The sequence below is a fragment of the Choloepus didactylus genome, chromosome 3 (assembly GCF_015220235.1).
Source record: "Choloepus didactylus isolate mChoDid1 chromosome 3, mChoDid1.pri, whole genome shotgun sequence".
Lineage (NCBI taxonomy): Eukaryota > Metazoa > Chordata > Mammalia > Pilosa > Megalonychidae > Choloepus > Choloepus didactylus.
The window spans coordinates 64,190,217-64,211,366 of NC_051309.1; the positions used below are offsets into that span (position 1 = coordinate 64,190,217).

General features: G+C 34.4%; 1 protein-coding gene across 7 annotated transcripts in view; it reads left to right on the forward strand.

The window, feature by feature from the left end:
* Positions 1-21,150, forward strand: part of ADGRL3 (adhesion G protein-coupled receptor L3) — a 912,567-nt gene that overhangs the window by 540,103 nt on the left and 351,314 nt on the right. For 5 of the 7 annotated variants that reach the window (XM_037829887.1, XM_037829881.1, XM_037829884.1 and 2 more), the window contains exons 8-9: positions 2,161-2,175; positions 4,311-5,111. In XM_037829887.1, the coding sequence (XP_037685815.1) occupies positions 2,161-2,175; positions 4,311-5,111 (816 nt within the window). The remainder of the gene's footprint in view (positions 1-2,160; positions 2,176-4,310; positions 5,112-21,150) is intronic. The other 2 variants (XM_037829882.1, XM_037829885.1) reach the window with 1 other exon arrangement.

Below are 21,150 nucleotides of genomic sequence, written 5' to 3' on the forward strand. Positions count from 1 at the left end.
TCGAATAAATCTTAATTTTGAGTAACTAACAAATAACAAAGAGGCAATCTTTTCTTACACTTCAGCTATGCCAGTTCTCTGAAATTAAACCAAACCCAGAAAATTAAATGCAAAATTTCACCTAATGATAAATGAGGGAATAAAGGTGAAAGTCTTTTAAAAATAAAATGTTAGTATTTAAAGAAAGCATTAGGTACCTTATCAGTACTTTTAATCACATATCCTTACTTCTACAGTAAGTCTTTAGGCATTTGTTGAAGAAATACCGTGTTCAAAGAAGGTTAGTATCTTTCCCCTCAAGAATAGAACTAAAAGTTCTTTGTGAAATAAGACTAAAGCTAGGTGTGTTTTGTTTTAGGGTATAAACGCCTCCATATATAATTCTTGAAAGGATTTATATCTGGATTTATTTCATAGGACCAATTTAGTTCTAGAAATTCCTTTATAAGTTAGTAGTTGAAAAATGTCAACTGTAGTATGACTTCTCACCCCCAGCCTCCACTTTCATTTTAATGGGCCTTAAGTCCAAATTTTGAGACTATTGACTATATAATTTTTTAAAGGGCTGTTATGCTTCTAGTTGTCAGTCTGAACACCCATGTGTTAATATTCTTGTCATACCATAAAGTGCTTCTCTTAGAGAAAGCTTTTAACTGATCTGTATTGAGGTTCAGTCCAGCGAATATTGCAGTTACTCAGTAAAGATTAATTGAGGATGATGATTAATTATGACCATATAGTAGAGTTTCAGAAAGAATTTTAGACTTGCTAAAAATAAAAAATTTGTAAACTTAGTATGCTGAGGGATCTAAAATACAACCCCACTGGCAACTTTCTAGGCATAATAACAACTTTCTAGGCAAAATATACCAAGTTTTTCTTCTAACACGTGTGATATTGAGTTATCCAAAACAGTCAATGGGGAGACATGAGTGAGGTTTTTATAATAATCGAAGAAATATGAGTTTGGTCAAAGCACAAAAATTTCACCCAAATGTAGTTACCCAAAACAGTATTCTCCTTTGTTTTTGAAACTTTTCCAGTTTTCAGATTAATTTATTATGCATAGTATCTCAGTTCATCCTTTTCATTTAAATTACCTTAGTTTTACATCAATTGTAATCTCTGATTTTTAAGCTTGTATTATAAACATATTGTTCTCTGACTTGCCCCTTTTTTCTTGAGTATAGGCAAAATAACTCTGAGGTAAATTTCTGTAAGACAAAGAATACCATAAAGAAGATGAATTTCATAAATATGTTAACATTTCCCAGAGTTTTGCACTGACTTGTTTTGTGTTGATCAGTATCTTAAGAATCGTAAACAGAATGAGCTTGCTCTTCAGAATCTAGGTAGAATCTTACCTGAGAAATGTATAAACATAATCTGTGTGAAGGTCTCAATTTGTTTTACAGGACTGTGAGAGTCAGGAATTTCAGAAAAGGCCAGAGCTGGTGGTTCATTGTTGATAGCGACCTTCTGATAACAGATTCTTTTAACAGACAATCTTTTTCCACAATAATATAAAATATTGATGAATGGGAGGGAGAGAAGTTTCTTCAGTAAGATTCTAAATCCATTTATTTAGGGTGAGCACGTTCCCTGTTAATGTGTAGTGTCCTGACGTGCATTTCTCACAAGACTGACAAGCAATGGAAAATCTTAGACCTTAGGAAATGAGTTGCAGTGTAGTGTTTTCTGAAGAGATCAATTTTTGAGATGGGTGAAAAGCAAGGCTATTATGTTAAATAGTTCTTTCAACTATAATACTTTATAAGTGAGACTAGCCAAACTATTTGAAAGCTTTCTGTGTACAATTACCAACCTGTCTTTCAAAAGGAAATATTGGTGTTATTATGAATATTGTATTTCCTATGCCTATAGTTTGGAATGGTGTTTTTGTTTAATCTTAGCTTTGAGTAATTTTTGCCTTATTTTTTTTCCAAGTTTGTACTGTATTGTAAAGCTTATAATATGGTTTTTGGAAATGTATGAAAGAAATGATTTTTAAAAAACAATATTCAGTAAAACAAGTATGAGTGAAATAAATTATTATTTACTTTCAGTTTGGAAGAGGTGAATAAAAAGTGCCTGGCCAATATCGTACCATTAATCTATTCTCTTTTCTCCTTTCTCTCTTTACTTCTCTCTCTCCAATAGAAGTGGAACAAAAAGGTAATTAAATACCTTTATAAATTATATACTATGTGTAGGCTAAGTTATTTAACAGTTTAACATTAATTAAAATAATTTTGTTATTAATTCTTAGCTACTTTATGAATATTTATGTACTACTTGTGCTGCTCAACTTCACTTGAATCTCTTATACTGACCAGTGCTGGTTTGACTCTTTTACCCTAAAACAGTTTAAGAGTATAAAATTTTCAACAGTTTATTTTGTTTTAGATTTAGTTTGTGTTTTTGTTTTTTTTTTTTATTTTTCCTTTAATCACAGTTCTGGTGTGATTTCCCCTGTACCTTTAATTTGTTATCTATTGGGGGAAAAGGAGAGAGTTTTCTGAAATATCCTAAAGTAAATTTCTTTAGTAACCAAGTGCTGATTATTAACATCCACATGAAAGTTACATAGAATTTTGACAAAGTGTGTACCCATCCTTTATAATTACAGCAATCATCTTAAAATTCTTGAGATAGTCTTACAATCAATAATAATATTGGTGATTATTATTGATTATAAATTAAAGATGGCTCTCTATCCCTTGCTATGGAAGATTTTGGTAGTTAACATTTTCCCTAAATTTTTATTTTTCTAAAAGTAAAACTTTTGGCATTCTTATAATTGATTTTCATTTTAAATAATCACCAAAGCCTAGCTGAATTTCATCTTATCAACATTCCATTGAATCTGTGCTTACAATTGCTGTTAAAGAGCTAATCACTAATGTCAAGAGAATAATCCTATCATTAAAATATGGGTCAGCATCCAACTTTCTTGTGAGTTTCTAATTTCTCCACCCAGTATACTTCTAATTATTTCAAACATAACAGTAGACTGCAGGATTATTTTTCATTTTGTTTGCTTTGCAAAAATATTAGAACAGTGTTTCCCATAAAGGCTTGGTGGAAAACTACACCTCAAAGAGGCTTCTATAGACAGAAGGTTCCATGATCAAATTAGTCGTTGAAATGTGATCCCCCTTACCCCTTCTGCCTTGAAAATTCACTGATGTATATAAGCTATTAGAATGTCTGCTGTAATTCTATTTGATATGATATTTCTCAAACACATACAACTGAAGATCCTCCCCCCCTTTGTTTCTCAGATGCCAGTTATATCACTATAAGCAGGTGCTTCGGGGACTGCCTTCAGGGAAACCTTGATAGTCCTTTCATTACAGTTGAATCAACCAAGTGTACTTTCTTACCACCACTAACATGATATGCTACTGCATCATACCAAAACTCAAGTGAATCAGATGATCCCTGCCCATTTTCATTCTGAAGTATGAGCAGCAAAATATTATAGCAAGTAATCTTGTTTTTTTTTTTTAAATGCTCTTCTCATGTAACAGTAAAAGGTACATTTTTGTTAAGTTCCAATACTACTGTATTTAACAGGACATTTTTAACTGATTAAAATCTAGATCTTGGGTTCTTCTCTGTAACCTTTCACCTTTTCTTCTTTCCTTATTCCTCCTTTCCTTTCATTTTCTTCCTTTCTCTTTTTCCTTCCAGTATCCATCCATTGCTCATTTTTAATTGTGTGGGTTGCATGCTTTGTGTGTGCTGTAGCAGCTTTGAGAGCTTTTCTGCTAGAAGATTCCATGGCCTGTAATACAGGGCTGTTCTTTTCCTATATATTTTTTAAAAATTACTCTAGGATTTCTATCTGTTTTTTTAATAACAATTGAATAGCTAATTTTACCAGAGTGGGAACAATATTTTTTATTAAGATATGTTTTCCAGTGAATTAATAAAAAACATAGTATATAGCATTTTTATTTGTTATATGTCTATAAAGTACATAGACATATGTCACATCTGGATCCATATATACAAAAGTTATAGCAACACATGTTTAAAAAGGTAAAAACAACAGAAAAGGATAGTTGCTCATTAAAAGCCAAATTTTTATCAGCCAGCAAAATCAAAATGATTTCTAAAAAAAAAAAAAAAAAGAAAAAATTAATATGGAAGAATACTCTCAGTTCTCAGAAGAATGCAGCAAAATGCTAATTGGTGACGGGTATCTCTTGTTAGAGTTGCTTTTCATTTGGTGAAAAATAAGTAGATATGGCAAAATATTAAAATTAATGTATTTATTATCTTAATTCTTTCACTTCCAACAGTTTTTCTTTGTCCTGGACTACTAAAAGGAGTCTACCAGAGTGAACATTTGTTTGAGTCTGACCACCAATCCGGGGCATGGTGCAAAGACCCTCTGCAGGCTTCTGACAAGATTTATTATATGCCCTGGACTCCCTACAGAACTGATACCCTAACCGAATACTCATCCAAGGATGACTTCATTGCTGGAAGGCCAACTACAACCTACAAGCTCCCTCACAGGGTGGATGGCACAGGATTTGTAGTGTATGATGGAGCTTTGTTCTTCAACAAAGAGCGTACCAGGAACATAGTGAAGTTTGATCTGCGGACTAGGATAAAGAGTGGGGAGGCTATCATAGCAAATGCCAATTACCATGATACCTCTCCTTACCGATGGGGAGGCAAATCTGACATAGACCTAGCAGTGGATGAGAACGGGCTATGGGTAATCTATGCAACAGAACAAAACAATGGTAAAATCGTCATTAGCCAACTGAACCCTTACACCCTGCGGATTGAAGGGACATGGGATACCGCATACGATAAAAGGTCAGCTTCCAACGCATTTATGATTTGTGGGATTCTGTATGTGGTCAAATCTGTATATGAGGATGATGACAATGAGGCCACAGGGAATAAGATTGACTACATTTACAACACCGAGCAAAGTAAGGATAGTTTGGTGGATGTACCCTTCCCCAATTCATACCAGTACATTGCAGCTGTGGATTACAATCCCAGGGACAACCTACTCTACGTATGGAACAACTATCACGTCGTGAAATACTCTTTGGATTTTGGACCTCTGGATGGTAGATCAGGTAAGTTTGATTCTTGATGGTGCTATGGGGGAAATATTTACAGGTGGTTCTCATAAGTTTATTGTACATTTTGGTCAGATTTCCTTTGTTGTTTTCCTTCTGGCCTGTGTACCTGAAAATTGTTTGTTGTCTTTTCAACTAAAAATGTTGCTGTTAGTTTCTCTCAGCTCTAAAAGAGTATAACTACAAGAAACTGACTCTCTCCTTGGTGCAGCTAGTCTCTAGTCTTTAGCCCTTCCTTGAAGGGCCTTTTTATAATCAGCTGGTTAGTTCTTTATGAAGCACACAAAACCTTTGCTCAAATGGAGTCCCATTCTGTCTAATTAAGTGAAATACCCGCTGAATTTCTCTCCACCTCAAAGCTGCTGAAGGATAAGTGTGACATAATGCTTCAGGAACAATGAACAAATGCATCCACCTCCCTGAGAACATGCTATATGGTCACCCCTATTGGGGACATTGTTCGAATGTACAGGTGTTTGAGTGTATCTAATTGAAATGTACAGAAGAGTAACTAACTGATAAATACAGAAAAAAAATTTTCTCTTTTTTATGACGTATGATAATGACAAGTGATCTTGAGATAATCTGTAAATATCATTTCTCTAGAAGAGTACTTTTCTCCTTTAAGATGTATTGTTTCCTTTTAATGTTGTTTAAAGACAGTTATAAATAGCTTTTTTCATTTTTATTTATACTACATAACAAAGAAGAATAATTATATTTACAAAGTTAAATTCTTCCGACTAGCAATAATACTGTTCTTCAATTAAAGTATAATGGAAACTAGGATACGGGTGTCTGAATTTCAAAAACTGTTGAATGAATGAATGAATGGCTTTCCACTTCTTATTCTGATACAATGATAAATTAGGTAGCATTTTCTCTAATCTCTGAGAGCCTCAGTCAGAGTGACAGCAATTCTTTCCGTGGTGAGTAATGCTGGTATGTTGAATTGCTTTTTGTGGAGAGGAAAACTTAAACATGCAACAGCAAGAAAAGCAACTTCTCTTTACTTAAGTCCTCAAATGATTTCCCAGACCAGGTGCAATATCTGGCTCATCTCCTTACAGGTAAGGTTTTTCAACCTAATTCACCCTTCAGTTGAAAACCTGATCAAAAAGCAATCATCTGGAGAATTCTAGGAAAATCATTATTTCAAAGCTGCGATAGTTGTAAGCCAAAATTTATATTTTGGCAGTGAAAACTGTGTTTATAATTGGTTCTTAGCCTTTTTTGCCTCTTAATTGGAATGTGAAATAATTTCTAATTGTCTCAAAAAAAATAATACATAATAACTCACCATGTTTGGGAATTAATCAGTAAATAAAGGGAAGCAATACATTTAAAATTTTATTTTTGAAAAGATCATGCATTATTTTTGAGTAATTGATATGTTAAAATTAATTAGCATTCCAGGTTTTGATTTGTTGGATTGAAGCAAATTCTTAGATCCATAGCTCCCACGTATTGAGAGATTGCCAAAAAGTATTTTTAACATGCATCAGTAAATAAATATATACATAAATACAATGATTCATTTTATATATTTGTATTATATATTTACAATATATACAATGAATCATTGTAATTATGTAATTGTAAGGGAAATTGCAACATGCATGTATTTTTTTCATTATTTATTTATTTGTTGTTACAGGAGTTAAAATATGGACCATCTTGCTTGCATGTGCTAGCATCCATATTTGTGATATAGTTCAGCTTTTGACACAAATACCTGAGGAGATTAAGTTTTCACTTTGTTTTTTTGTTTTGTTTTGTTAACAAAGACAAGGCCTTGCCTGTTTTGCAAATGGTGAGATTTTTCACATGTATTAAGTTTGTGAATATAATTGCAAAAAAAGTATCAATTTTCATGCATGAGGGCTCAAATTAAAAAGCTAGTATTTTGGCAGGAACTTGCAATTTAGAGGCGGAAAGAGTAAGTGTAGAAGTAAATTTTATGCATCCTATGGGTGGCTATGAGAATTTCAATTAGCATTAATAGGGACTGTTCATCTTATTCCACACAAACATTTTCTGCTGGATGGTTTTCCTTGGTAAATTACACTGACATTTTTCAAAGAAATTGCCTTTGTAAATTCTTATTGCTATTTTATTATAGGTCTTCTTGCATATCTATTTATGAAAACCTTCACTATGTATCTATGTACAGAAATCCTCACCTTTTCAATATGATAGGGTTGAAAAGACTAATCCTAAATCTACAGAACCAAAATGCACTTGCTGTTGCCATCTGTTGGTAGTAGGCTGATTATTTTTGCTCTGATTTTTGCTGTGTTCTTATCAATGAATTTCGAAATTTGGAAGTTTTTAATAAAGGGGTTCCTATGTTTTACTTCTGAATATAACTATGCTGTACATTAAAAGATCTGATTTCTGGAAGATAAGAGGCAAATATGCTTCTCTTGAACACATAAAAATTATCTTGTGAAGTGTACATGTAGATAGCACACTGCATATGAACCTGAGCTTGGGAGTCTAAAGACCTGGATTTGAATCTGGCTCTGTCTTTCATTTGACTCTGGCGAGTGGGTTAGCCTCTGAGTGTCGTGCTTTCCTCAACTATAAAATGGAAAGAAGAATTTTTACCACAGAAAATTATTGTTAGATTTTATGAGATAATGTATGTAGAGTGCTTATCACAGTGACTGGCTTACTGTAATTGTTTAAGAAATTGTAACTTTTGTTATCAATAGGCACAATGCAGTAATTCACTTCAACTTAGAGCTACATACCAACCCTACAAGGTTAGGACTATTATTATCCCCATTTTCTAAATGAGGGACCTAAGACACTGCAGCTCATATAACTTACTCAAAAATCGCTCAGCTGTTAAGTACAGAGCCAAAGCTCAAAACGGGCAGCCCAACTTAAAATTTTTGTTCTCATCTACACTAATAGTGGAAAGTTTGCTTTCTGAGATTGTCTGGGTTCATTCATTTGATAGAAATGTATTCAGTACCCCCATGTGCTTGGCTCTTTCTAGATGCTTATATAATTTGCATTTTACTACTAGGTAATCACCATAGATTTGCTCTTTAAAAAAAAAGTCTCTATTCTTCAAACACTACCTCAGATGTATTTTTTTTTTTTTTTTAATTTTATAGTGGTCAATTTTGAAGTTTAAAATGGTCCCTTACCATTCCTAACACATATTCCCAAACTGTTAATTAAGAATCATGTCATATAAAGTTCCTGTCTTTTCTTAGTTGTGTCTCAGTTAATATTACATTTGTGTTTGCCTTGTATTCTGGTTTGCTAATGCTGCCATTATGCAAAATACCAGAAATGGACTGGCTTTTATAAAGGGGATTTATTTGGGTACAAAGTTATAGTCTTAAGGCCAAAAAGTGTCCAGAATAAGAACACTGGAGAAAGGCCATAATACCTCATTTAAGCTTTCTTCCCAAAGTAATAAGAGGAATTAAAGAATCAATAGAGGGGTAAGAGATGGAAGAAAGCTCTTCAAAGAATTTTATATTTACATATTCTCAAAATTTTTGTTGACTATTTCTAAGTATTTCTTCAACTTACAGAAGAATGAAAAGCGTGTTATATTCAGAAATGCATAATAATTGTGTTCTTTCAAAAATATACTTTTTCTTATTATGGAAAAAAATACACTTTGAAACTTTGGGCACCTGTATCAAAAATATTTGTACACATTTACTTTGAATATAAAGTACATATGAAAGTGCTTCCTCTATGTTTTCTGGGTGGATCTAGAGCTATCAGATCTAAAACTTTCTTCAAATTTTAATCTTACTGAGCCTAATTCCTGCCTTCTAAAATAAGATATGAACTCTACTTTCATCATTGTCTTCAACTGGCTACCTTTTGTACGATGTAGATTAAAAACCTACGAGTAATTCTTAGCTATTCACAGGTTGTTTGAGTGATTCTCAGGTTGCTATCATAATTCTAAACTGCACATTGTGTTCTGATTTTCCCAGTGTGGGAGAATCAAATAGTTGCATCATTTGTCATTAGTTATTATTAGTGACTGATGTTGGCTGACTTTCAATATTAACTGTTCTTTCACCCAGACTGAGTTGTGCCAGATTTATGATTCATTAATAAAGAGAAGTAAGATGGGGTATTTTCTTTAACTCCTACAGTTTGTTTCTAAACTGCCCAAAGAAAAATCTAAATTTCCCTTATCAAATATACAAATATTCTTTAGTATAGCCTTTTGAAGGAAGGAGTAAATCCAAGGTATCAATAAGAGAAAAGGCAGAGAACTCCAGCTCCAAAAATTTCCTAAAATCAGTATATCTAACAGATCTAAATACAGATCCATTGGCTGAAATTTAGTGAAACTCATTAAGGAAACAATACTGACATTAGAATGTTAAAGACATAAAGCTACTCTACTGTCTTGTATCTGCTTTTCTGCCTTCCAAACACTATCACGTCATGATAGCCATTTGAGATAATGTAAATGTAACCATTTTTATATATGCTGAAGATAGATGAATCTAAAACAACAACAAAAAGCCTACACATAGCAGATTAACAAATCAGATAAGGTGAACCTGCTGTCCTTATAATATGCTAATTAAGTACATTTGTGTCTCCAGTGAAAGCTGTGACTATGTAGTGATGAATAAGAACTTTAAACACACATGACACCTCGTTAAAATATAATTTTCACGTCATATATCTGAGCCCTTTACTTTGACAGTTGAGTAATGTGAGTGCTGTGTAGAGAATCTTGAACATTTTGAAACGGTCACGTGTTTAATAGGTAGCTGAAACTGCTTTCTGAATGGTTTAGTTAAATATGGTGCATCCTAGTCAGAAAATAGAGCCTGGAAGTAGTGAGCTCTTAAATCAAACTTGTTTTCAGTCTAAGGGTTACCATTACTTCACAGTTCCACTTGAGCTGCTACATTGTCTCTAAAGTTTAATTTTCACAGAGATGGACTTTACAAAAAGAAAAAGTGATCCCCTACTTGTTGCTAATTTCAGTCCTGCTGTGTTTTTCTGCACCAGCTGTTTCCTTGTCTGTAGAGGAGCCCCTCTGTTTCTCTCCAGTGCTTCCTCATTGCTGGTAGTGACAGCTGCTGTCTGAAGGACATTGCTGCTGGTGATTTTTCAGGGAGCACAGACAAAATTTGCAATAGCTGTCCCATTGCCACTTAAAATCAGCTGAATTCTCTCTCTTATGTTTGTTTTTACCTGCTTTTTTCTTCATAATTGAGGTTAAAACTTTCCCAAAAGACACCTTCTGCTTTTTGGGCTATGAATATCAAAATCACTGTCCAGTATGGAGCAAAGTGGGAACTGGCTTTATACAGCTGAATGTTTGAGATTAGTCTTACATCTAGGTGACTTTCCTAATAATGAGATAGAATTCAAGGGATAAAAAGGTTCATAAAATGTTACTTAAGTATTACTTTCGTCCTACATAGTGATGCCCCCATGAATGTATAACTATTAGAAAAGTAATCAAGATCATTTCTACTCGTAACTCACAGTCATAAGTGGATGGCTTATTTGTGAATAGGCTTCCCATTCATACCAGCTGCCCTTTTTGTAGCCATTTCACTGTTCACTATCACCTCCACCAGAGGGCAGGCAGGTGGAACTGAAATAGTTTTCCTGCTTAATATTTGCAGAACTTTTGTAAGAGTTGGTAAGAGTGGCTAAAATGAGATTTCTGATTATCTAAGTGTTCTACCCACATTTGCACAGTAAGTGAGAATTGGCTCTATTATATAATAACTGTTGAAAAAGCAAAAACTGACATTTGTTTAACTACTCTGTTTTTAAATTTTTAAAGTAGTGTTCAAGGCCTTTAGAACAGGGCTGACAAGCAGTTGAGTTTAAGTGCAAAAGATATCTCCCTCATAACTATTCTACTGGAAAGTTTAATTCTCAGATACTAATGATTAATGACCAAATAATTCAAGATACATAAATGACAGATAAAATCTAGTCTTCTGTATAATTATACAGAATGAGGCCCATTTGTCGTCAGGTTTCCCTGCAACCAAATGAATAATATCTTTTTTATTTGCTTACAAAGAATTCTGCTGGTTTCACTTCATGCCCTTCAGTCGTACAAATTCATGACCAAAGCCTTTCTTCCACTTATCCCAATGAAGATACAAATCAAAATTATTCAGTGCTTTAATGCTTTCCATATGCAGTATCTTGTGATTGAAATATGTTAGCCTTAGAGTTTGCATTTTATTCCAATGATGTTAGAAAAGCAATTCCACCAAAAATGTACAAATGCAAGTGAGATGTTAAGTATTTGTTGACTTAATGACTTTTTTAAAAATTATTAAATATTAGTTTTTTTTTTTTTTTTTAGTGAGAAACGTCTTGGAAGAAACTTTTGTCTTTAGAAACAAGAAAATGACACTTTATTTTAGAAATACACCATCAATTAAAAATATAATATTGAGTAGGATTTTTAAAGCTTTGTAAACCTTTAAAAATCTGTGATAATTTCTCTCCATAGAATAACACGTTAAGACACTAAACAGAGAATTTAGACTTTGTATTTTCTACAGAAGCTCACTGAGAGACATGAGTGGTTATGATTTGTGGGGAGGACGCTTGCAAGTAGAACTAGATGAATTGGCATGAAAAAGCCAAAATGAAAAGTGGAATTCAGGCACAAAGTCAGACCTGCTATAAGAAGTAGAAGCAGGAAGTGAAGACTAGGCTTAAGTCAGAATCCAGATGATTAATTGATTGATTAAACCATTCTTTCCTTCTTTCCTTTACGCAGGTAATATATCTTAAGCTCTAGCTGAGGCTGTCTACTGTCCTAAGCTAAGTGGTTATAACAGTGAACAAGACAGAAGGCATTGATCCTGCCCTCAAGGAGCTTAGAGACATGTGAAAACAAATGAGGAGAAAAAGATGGGAGGGTGTAAAAAAAAAGCAGTATTGCCTATTGTATATTGGATATTTTCTTTTCTATCCACTGACATAGATTATCAAATTTAATCCTAAGGGTAATCATGTTAAGAAAGGATCATCTTCATTTCTGATGAAGAAATTGAGGATCAGGTTAGTTAAATAATTCACATTTTACAGACATAGTCTAGAGCTGCAGTTTAAATCCTAGTCTAATTTTCTGTTATGTCATGTTTTCTCAATCACTGATTAAAAGCAATACAGGCAATTGCATTAAAAAAAAAAAAAAAAGAATACATGTACCACAGCTAAAGAGCAAGGAGAAAAGCCGAACGAGAATGTGTAACTACTGTTGTAGAATGCCCACATCCCCCCCCCCCAAATTGTGCTAGGTTCTTTACATAAATCCTTTAATCTTTAAAATAGGAATATATAAGGGACTTTTTTTTTTTATCGTGGTTATAGATGAAAAATCTAAGGCTCAGAGACGTAAAGTTGCCTGCCTAAGGAAACTCAGTTTGGTAGATGAAGATTTGGGCTTCACAGAAGCCTCGGTTTATTCTACTCTAACTCATGAATCCAAAATACTTTAAATTTACAATGGAAAAAAAAATAATGATGCATATAAGTATGCAATAGAACGTTATATAATGATGTCTAATTTGGAGAATGTGTGTTTAACTTCTTGGTAATGCTTGAAGAAACACAGATTTAATTATTGGAGGGTTAGAAGGATTGGTTAGAAACTTTTATAGAGATTCTGAAGGACTTTAGAGATTTTAGAACCTGGCTCTTTATTAGATTTAATTCTCCCTAACATACATTATTTCCATTTTCTTAATTCAGATGTATTGCTAGCAACACTCTCATGCTTACTATCTTTAAGGCAGATTGGTAAAATGGTCAGAAAATAGAATGAAAAAAGAAAAGGATTTGGGGAGGAGAGAAATAAAAGGACAGTAAATACATTTTTACCTTGAAAATAAATAATAAGAAATGAAAGATCCCATTCTTCCAAAAGAAGGTAATGAAATAGCATGCATTTTTTTTTAGCATGCATTTTTAAAGTTTAAAAAGTTATTTCCCAAGATTGATTTAACTAACTTTGAGTGGTTAAAGATAAAAATTAAGGACAAAGTAAGGACTATTTATACATTGTTGGTTGGAATGTAAAGAACCACTTTGGAGAGCAACTTGGCAATACTTAGTAAACCCCATGCCTAGATGGTAGTCAACCTGATATACTAGCAAGTCCAGTTCTAGATTTCCTCCTTAGAGAAATTATCATACTTGTGTGCAAAGAGACGTGCTAAAGTGTTCATTACCACAGTGTTTAAAATCACATAAAAGTGGAGTATACCGAACTGTCCCTCAGTAAGTGAAAGGATACAGGGAAAGGCAAGGAAGGAAGAGCACAGTTTCTGTGCAGTTGCCCAGATGAGTACTGAGGAGTTGACAGAGAAAATCTGAATCTGACAGTTATCTGCATTGGCACCAGAGGTTTTTAAAAACGCTGATCAGCATGGAAGGTAGAGGGAAACATTATGTGGTTAGTTAACTGTTAGGAAAAGGTACATTGAGTTAAGTATCAGTACCCATGAAATAATGAATAAGAGATCTTATGCTGCAATTTCCCCTTTCCTAGTAATATAGTCCCATCTGGCCTCAAACATATTTCCAGATTATATCACTTAACTAGCAATTCTAACGGCTTTAATAACTCAAAGAAACTAGGACTATATCCTTTCTATGTACCACTATCTTTTGCTCTTGTAACTCTACTGAATCATCAAATTCTTAGTAACAGAGGAAACCGTCTAGTCCAGAAAAGAGAAACTTTATTCTGAATTTTAACTGCATATAGCCCATACTAGTAACTACCATTTATTACCTACTGTGTTTCAAGGAGTGTACATATTAAACAATTCTTGAGGATTTAATAGCTTGAAAACTATTTTTATTTTTTTTATCACCTTCACTGAATTTTTCCAAGTATGAATATATTGACTTGACAGATATTCTGGATTCCTATGACAGCTTTTAGTGTAAATATAATTTTTAAGCTTTGGGGAACATGGTAAAGTAATTTGGTAGAAGAATAGGGACTACTTACTTGGCTGATAACGTTCCAGAGTTAAGAATTGGAAATACAATGACACAGATTCAAGTACCAGTTTGCAAGCATTAAAAAGCTAAAGTTTTCTAAACATAACAGTGAACCAGAAGAGTTTTACATGTGAATGAAGGTAGTGAATGAAAAGTGTTTTCGGTCTCTGTTTTAATACTGCAAAGATAAGCCAATCAGAAGAGATCTGTGCCATAAAAATATTGTACTTCAGGACAGAATTCTCATAGGGATTTGAATATCAAAAAAATTGAAAATTGTTAGTAGGTTTTGGGTCTGAAATCAACTATTGAAGTAAAAATTAAGTATAAACAAAATTATTTTGGAAACTCCTTTAATAGTCCATAAAATATAGTATCAATGTTTTTTCTTTTTTAATATGTCCCTCTACCGTATATAGATAATTTTATGTATCATTGTGCAATATATAAAGTAACATAGAGTACATAATAAAAAGTACCTTTATAGAATGTGATTTTACAGTATTTTAGTTATATAGTGGAGCTATTTGAATTCATATAAATTAAATGTGACTATGACACAACTCCTCTATGCTAACAAAGAGAGAGGGCTCAGTAGTTATTTCTGCGTAGATAAAACCTTTCTATGAGAACTCTTTTTCCTAAAACAACACATCAAAAACAAAAACAAAAAGTCTTCTTGAAGATTTTGATTTATAATTTCTTAATTAAACTCAGGCACAATTATTGAATATCTGAACAGTGCACCTATTAAAGTTATGTGGTAGAAAAATGATATGACAAATGTTCATTAGATATTGCAAATTTCTTTTTAATTTGGTTAAAATGATTTGGAATTTAAATCATTATAGATTTCCTATACTTTTGTTTATGTTTGAAAATTTCCATAAAAATATTTTTAATGGTTTATGTAGTATAGGCCTATTTTTATTATGTATATTACATATCATATTTTAACAAATATATGCTCCAAAAATTTAATTGTGGTTAATTTCTGAGTAGTTAAGATTTGAGCTCTTCTGGGTTTTAAGAAATTTTTTTTAGTGAATATGTTTTGCATTTGAAAGTTTGAAATTAATTCTGAAAATTAAGGTAATCAGTATGAATAGAGAATGGACAACCGATTTGGAATTCTACAGAGGAATGTTAAAAGGCCTTCTAATTGAGTTCAGGACAATTTTCCAACTAACTAATTAGCACCCCCTTGTGACTCTGTGACTGGAATACACAAATGAGAAAGTGCCCAAGTCTTTTTGAGAGAATGAAATTATAAGAAAGTACCCTTACTCTGTTTCTAGTTCCTTTTCTTTGCTAAGGAAGAAAAACTTGTAGCTCTAGAAATGTATTGGGAATTGCCAGAAACCTTGTTTCTACCTCCTAATTACAGAGCCCTGCAAAAATGTGTAACACATGATTGAATCTGCCCTCATGGAAACATAGAATAAGTAAGTGGTTGGTCTCTCATTCAAGAGATTTAAGAAATAGTTTTAATGTTCATTCCATTATTTGGTTTAGTAGTACTCTGTTGATTTTAACTTTTAAACAGTTCAAACCATCAGTTTTCATCAGATGTTTATGGGGATCAAAACTGAAAATGGATAAACAAAATCAAAGAAAAGTAATTTGAGTGAAAGCAGTCAACTATTATAATCAGAGATGTAACCCATTTTTTTTTTGGCTTTGAAAGTAAAATTTCTCTATGAACCTAAATACAATAAAAAAATAGAATTGCCCATCTGAAACTGTGAAATATATAGGTTTTTTAAATTTATGCAACTATACTCTTTTTGTGTTCATGCTTACGTTTCTTGCAAAGGGGTAAGTAAATATGCTCACTGACCACTGACTATTAGCCATTAAAGTAAGACATTCAATGAATGCTTCTGTTGAAAAAGAGAAAGCATTGATGGCATAATGATATTAAAACTCATTTGTAGAGGAAGTATTAGAATGTTTTACTGCAATTTTATGTAATTATTTGGGAAGGCAAATAATTTTGTCTTAGTGGTCAGTGGGTTTAAATGCTTTGGCAAATTAGAAGCCTCTCTTCATTTGCTTTTGTTTAGTAAAAATATTGTGTGTGTGTGTGTGTGTGTGTGTGTGTGTGTGTGTGTGTGTAGATCTAGTTTATAGGTGACTGATGTCTTATTATTTAAGCTAATAATTCTCAAAATGTGATTGTGCCAGTTTGTATGTATTACGTCCCCCAAAACGACATGTTCTTTGAGTCTTGTGGGAACAGACGTATTAGTGTTGATTAGCTTGGAAACTATTGATTGCGTGTTTCCATGGAGATGTGACTCAATCAACTTTGGACGAGACCTTTGATTGGATGATTTCCATGGAGGTGTTACCCCACTCATTCAGGGTGGGTCTGAATTAAATCACTGGAGTCATATAAAGCAGCTGATGAACAGAAGGAACTCAGAGCAACTGAGAGTGACATTTTGAAGGGCAGCTGCAGCTAAGAGAGGACAAAACACCCAAAGAGCTACACTTTAGAGAATGTCATCTTGAAACACAACCTGGGAGCAAACGGACACCAGCCACATGCCTTCCTAGCTAACAGAGGTTTTCCAGAAGCCAATGGCCATCCTTCATTGAAGGTACTCTTGTTGGACACTTTATGGCCTTAAGACTATAACTCTGTAATGAAATAAACCCCCTTTATAAAAGCCAATCCATGTCTGGTATTTTGCATAATGGCGGCATTAGCAAACCAGAACAGTGATCTATAGGAATTTGTTACAAATGCAAATTTTTGAAGCCCATCTCAGACTGAATCGGAAACCCTGGGGGTGGAACTCAACAATCTGTTTTTTAACAAATTGCTAAAAATAGTGAATTTTCATATAAGTTGGTATAAACTAGAGAGTGTTATAAAAATATTGAACCAGTTTTTGTTTTTTGAATTTCTGTTACTGTTTTCTTGCTTATATTAAATTTAGTTTTTCCCAATTTCCTGTCTAATAACTAGTACAATGAGGATACATAAATTACCCAGAGAGTATGGTAAATTGCAGATATCCTGCCTCTTTCCCACTCTGTCAAATCACAGCCCTAAGATGTTGAATTGATTCAGTATATGAAGTGAAGCCCTGGAATTGTGTTTTTTAATGGTAAGTGTAAGTTTGGAAAAGAATCACTACCCTAGATTTCCAAGCATTTAAATAGAATTCATATCTTAACATGGATATTGTCAAAATCTATTAAGAATCTGTGGTGTGATATTTATCACTCCCCTCTCTGGACTTAGGCTGCTCTGGCAGTGAAATGCATCACTTGGTGTTATTAAATGACCCCATTTTGTATCCTCACAGAATGACTGCCTGTACATTAGACAGAGAGGAACAGCAGCCTGATACAGGATGGACACGTTCCCTTGCAGACTTGCCCTGGCAAAGCAGGGTGCCATTCATCCTCACCTTGAATGGCTGGAATAAATTAACACAGTGAGAAGAGCAATGAGATGCTAGGCAGCCATGCAGTGTGTGGCAACTGCTTGTAGTTTTTCATGTTTTGGGAAAAAAAAAAAAAGTGAAAAATGTAAAGAAGATAAATTAGACCTGTTAGTATAGTTGAAAGAGTGAAGTAACCAGTAGAATCCTGTTCTTATCATGAGCAGGACCTCAGATTTCCATATTTTAACTGAATGCAAAGGAATGTTCCCTACTCAACATTGGGAGCAAGTAAAATTCAATATTTGCTTAAGTCCACAATTTTTCCAAGCATACTAACACGAGGCTACAACACATGACAGATTCCTTTTTCCCACTGACTGTTCCTAAACATGGACAGATGAAGAGCTGTTTTGAAATGCTGTGTAGCTGCAAAGAGTTCAATCACTCTTTCTAACTGTGTTAATTTATTCTGGCTATTCAAGGCCAGCATGAATGACACTCAACTTTGCCAGCCTAGATCACAGTCACTGCAGAGAATGAGCCCATCCTGAATCAGTCCAATGTGTAAACTTTGTTAGCTCCAGCCCCCTGTTGCTCTTACTTTTCTAATTTAAGGAAGAAACATCTGGTGGCTTTGACCCAAATAAGATCATAAATTTAAAAGCTCAGCTTCAAATGTGAATCTGTTGAATTAAGTACTCCGTTATGGTTTAAAGGGACTCCAATAACATATCTTTTTATTTTTAAGCTAAAATTGTTCATTGAAATGCTGTCTCACTTAAACTTTTATTTCATAAAGTTTTTTTTAATTAATTTTTTTAATTAGAAAAATATGTAAAAAATACAGCATTGGAGGTGGGCCAAGATGGTGGCATAGGGAGGTGTGGAATTTAGTTAGTGCCCTAGAGCAACTAGTAAATGGCCAGGAATAACTAGAAAATAATCTGGAATGGCAGTTTGGGGGCCATCTGTGATTGGACAGACATTGTACACTAGTCTGGAGTGGGTGGAATGGCTGAGATCGCAGCATAGAACTGTAAGTAAATTTCCCCAAACTACAGAGCTGGCTCCCCTCCCCTACCATCATGGAAGGCTGAGTTGGAACACTTCTCTCTGGGAAAAAGAAGTGATATCTGTTGGGAGCAAGGGAAGATAGCTCACCAAGCTCTAATCACAGTTTTAACTAACAAATCTGGATTACCAAATGTAGGCTATGAGCACAGATAAACCCAGAACAAGCAGAAAAGGAACCCTGAGGTCTCTCCCTGCAGAAAGGAGGTGGGGCTGAGGAAAAAAAATATATAAATAAATAAAAACAGAGGCTTTTGGAGTTAGCTGAGCTAAAAATACTGGGAAATGACTGTCCCAAGAAAAGGGGCACATAGAACCGGATACCAGCTCTGGGTATCTGGGAAACTGGGGGGCTGGGGACTGGCTCTGAAAAGGGGATTTCTTTCTTTTTTCTTTTTTCTCTCATTCTAAGCACCTCATGAGAGATAGCCTCAGGCATTTTCAGTTATCAGTGTTGACCCAGGCAAGGGTGGAGTTAAGAGAGTCAGAGAGACAAAGGGAGAAATCAAGTGAAGGAGATAATTCCCTAAAGGGTGTATCTTTCCTAAGAAAAGGAGGGGCAGGGCCCCAACTCAAGAGGCTGCCCTCCCTCAGAGATTCAGACCCCAAGGCCTGGAGAAAAAAAAACAGAAACAGCTTAAGATTGGCTTCTGACCACCCGTGTCCCAGGAAGCAACAGAGTCTGCTGAGAATTAAAGGCACCACACCTCTTCATGCCATGGGGAGCTGCAGGCTGACAAGCACCACCTGCTGGACAGGGTAGGAAAAGCACAGAGTCTAGAGGCCTCACAGCAAAGTCTGAGAACCTTCTGGTTCTCGTCATCAGGGAAACTTGATATTAATTACACCCTCCTTCTGAGGAGGAGATTGGGGTAATCAAGGAAACCAGATGCCTAAAAATTACAAATCACACTAGGAAAAATGAAGGTATGGCCCAGTCAAAGGAAAAAACTTATACTTCAAGTGGGATATAGGAGTTGAAACCACTAACAAAGGATGTTCCATTGACACCTACTGGGCAGGATAGGAAAAGCACAGCATCTAGAAGCCTCACAAGAAAGTCTGACAATCTTCTAGGTCTCACCCTCAGGGAAACCTGGTACTGATTACAACTTCCTCCTGAGACATGGGCCCATCTTGGTCTAGGAAAATCTGATGGGGTAATCAAGGAAACCAGATGCCTAGACAACATAAGAAATTAAAATTCATACAAGGAAAAATGAAGATAAGTCCCATTCAAAGTAACAAACTTACATTTCAAGTGGGATACAGGAGTTTAAACCACTAATTAAAGATGTTGAAACAAATCTTCCAAATCAAATCAATGAGCTGAAGGAAAATGTGGCAACAGAGATGGAAGATATAAAAAAGACACTGGATGACCATAAAGAAGAATTCATAAGCTTGAAAAAACAAATGACAGAACACATGGGAATGAAAGACAAAATAGAAGAGATGAAAAAACAGAATGGAGACATACAACAGCAGATTGGAAGGGGCAGAAGAAAGGATTCATGAACTAGAGGGAGCACAAAAGAACAGATAGGGAAAATAATGGAAAAATATGAGCAGGATCTCAGGGAATTGAAGGACAACACGAGGAATATGAATATATGTATCATGGATGTCCCAGAAAGAGAAGAGAAGGAAAATGGGACAGAAAGAATAATGGAGAAAATAAGCACTGAGAATTTCCCATCTCTGATGAAAGACATAAAATTACAGATCCAAGAAACACAGTTTACCCCAGACAGAATAGATTCAAATAGACCTACTTCGAGACACTTAATAATCAGATTATCAAATGTCAAAAACAAAGAGAGAATTCTGAAGCCACAAGAGAAAAGTGATCCATCACATACAAGGGAAGCTCAGTAAGATTACGTGTGGATTTCTCAGTAGAAACCATGGAGGGAAGAAGGCAGTGGTGTGGTATATTTAAGATACTGAAAGAGACGAACTGCCATCCAGGAATTCTATATCCAGCAATACTGGCCTTCAAAAATGAGGGAGAGTTGAAAATATTTTCAGACAAACAGACACTGAGAGAGTTTGTGATCAAGATACCTGCTCTACCAGAAGTACTAAAAGGAGCACTACAGGCAGATAGGAAAAGCAAGGAGAGGGAGGCTTGGAGAAGAGTGTAGAAATGAAGATTATCAGTAAGGGTAAAAAGAGAGAAGAAAAGAAAAATATAACAAAATATGACATATAAAATCCATAAGACAAAATGGTAGTCAGTAGACATCATTTGAGTGAAATTAGCCAGAAACAAAAGGACAAATACTGTATGGTCTCACTAATGTGAACTAACATTGGTGAGTGAACTTTGAGAGTTAAAGTTGAGAACACAGGTTATCAGGAGATAGAGGGTAGAGATTGAGCATTTGATGCTGAAGGAGTACAGAATGTTTAACAGGATTGTTTAGATCCAGAAATGGATAGCACAATACTGAGTGATTGTAGCACAATATTGTAAGTACTCTGAACAGAGATGAATGTGATTGTGAGTTGAAAGAGGAAGGCAAGGTGCATATATGACACAGGAAGGGAAGATAGAA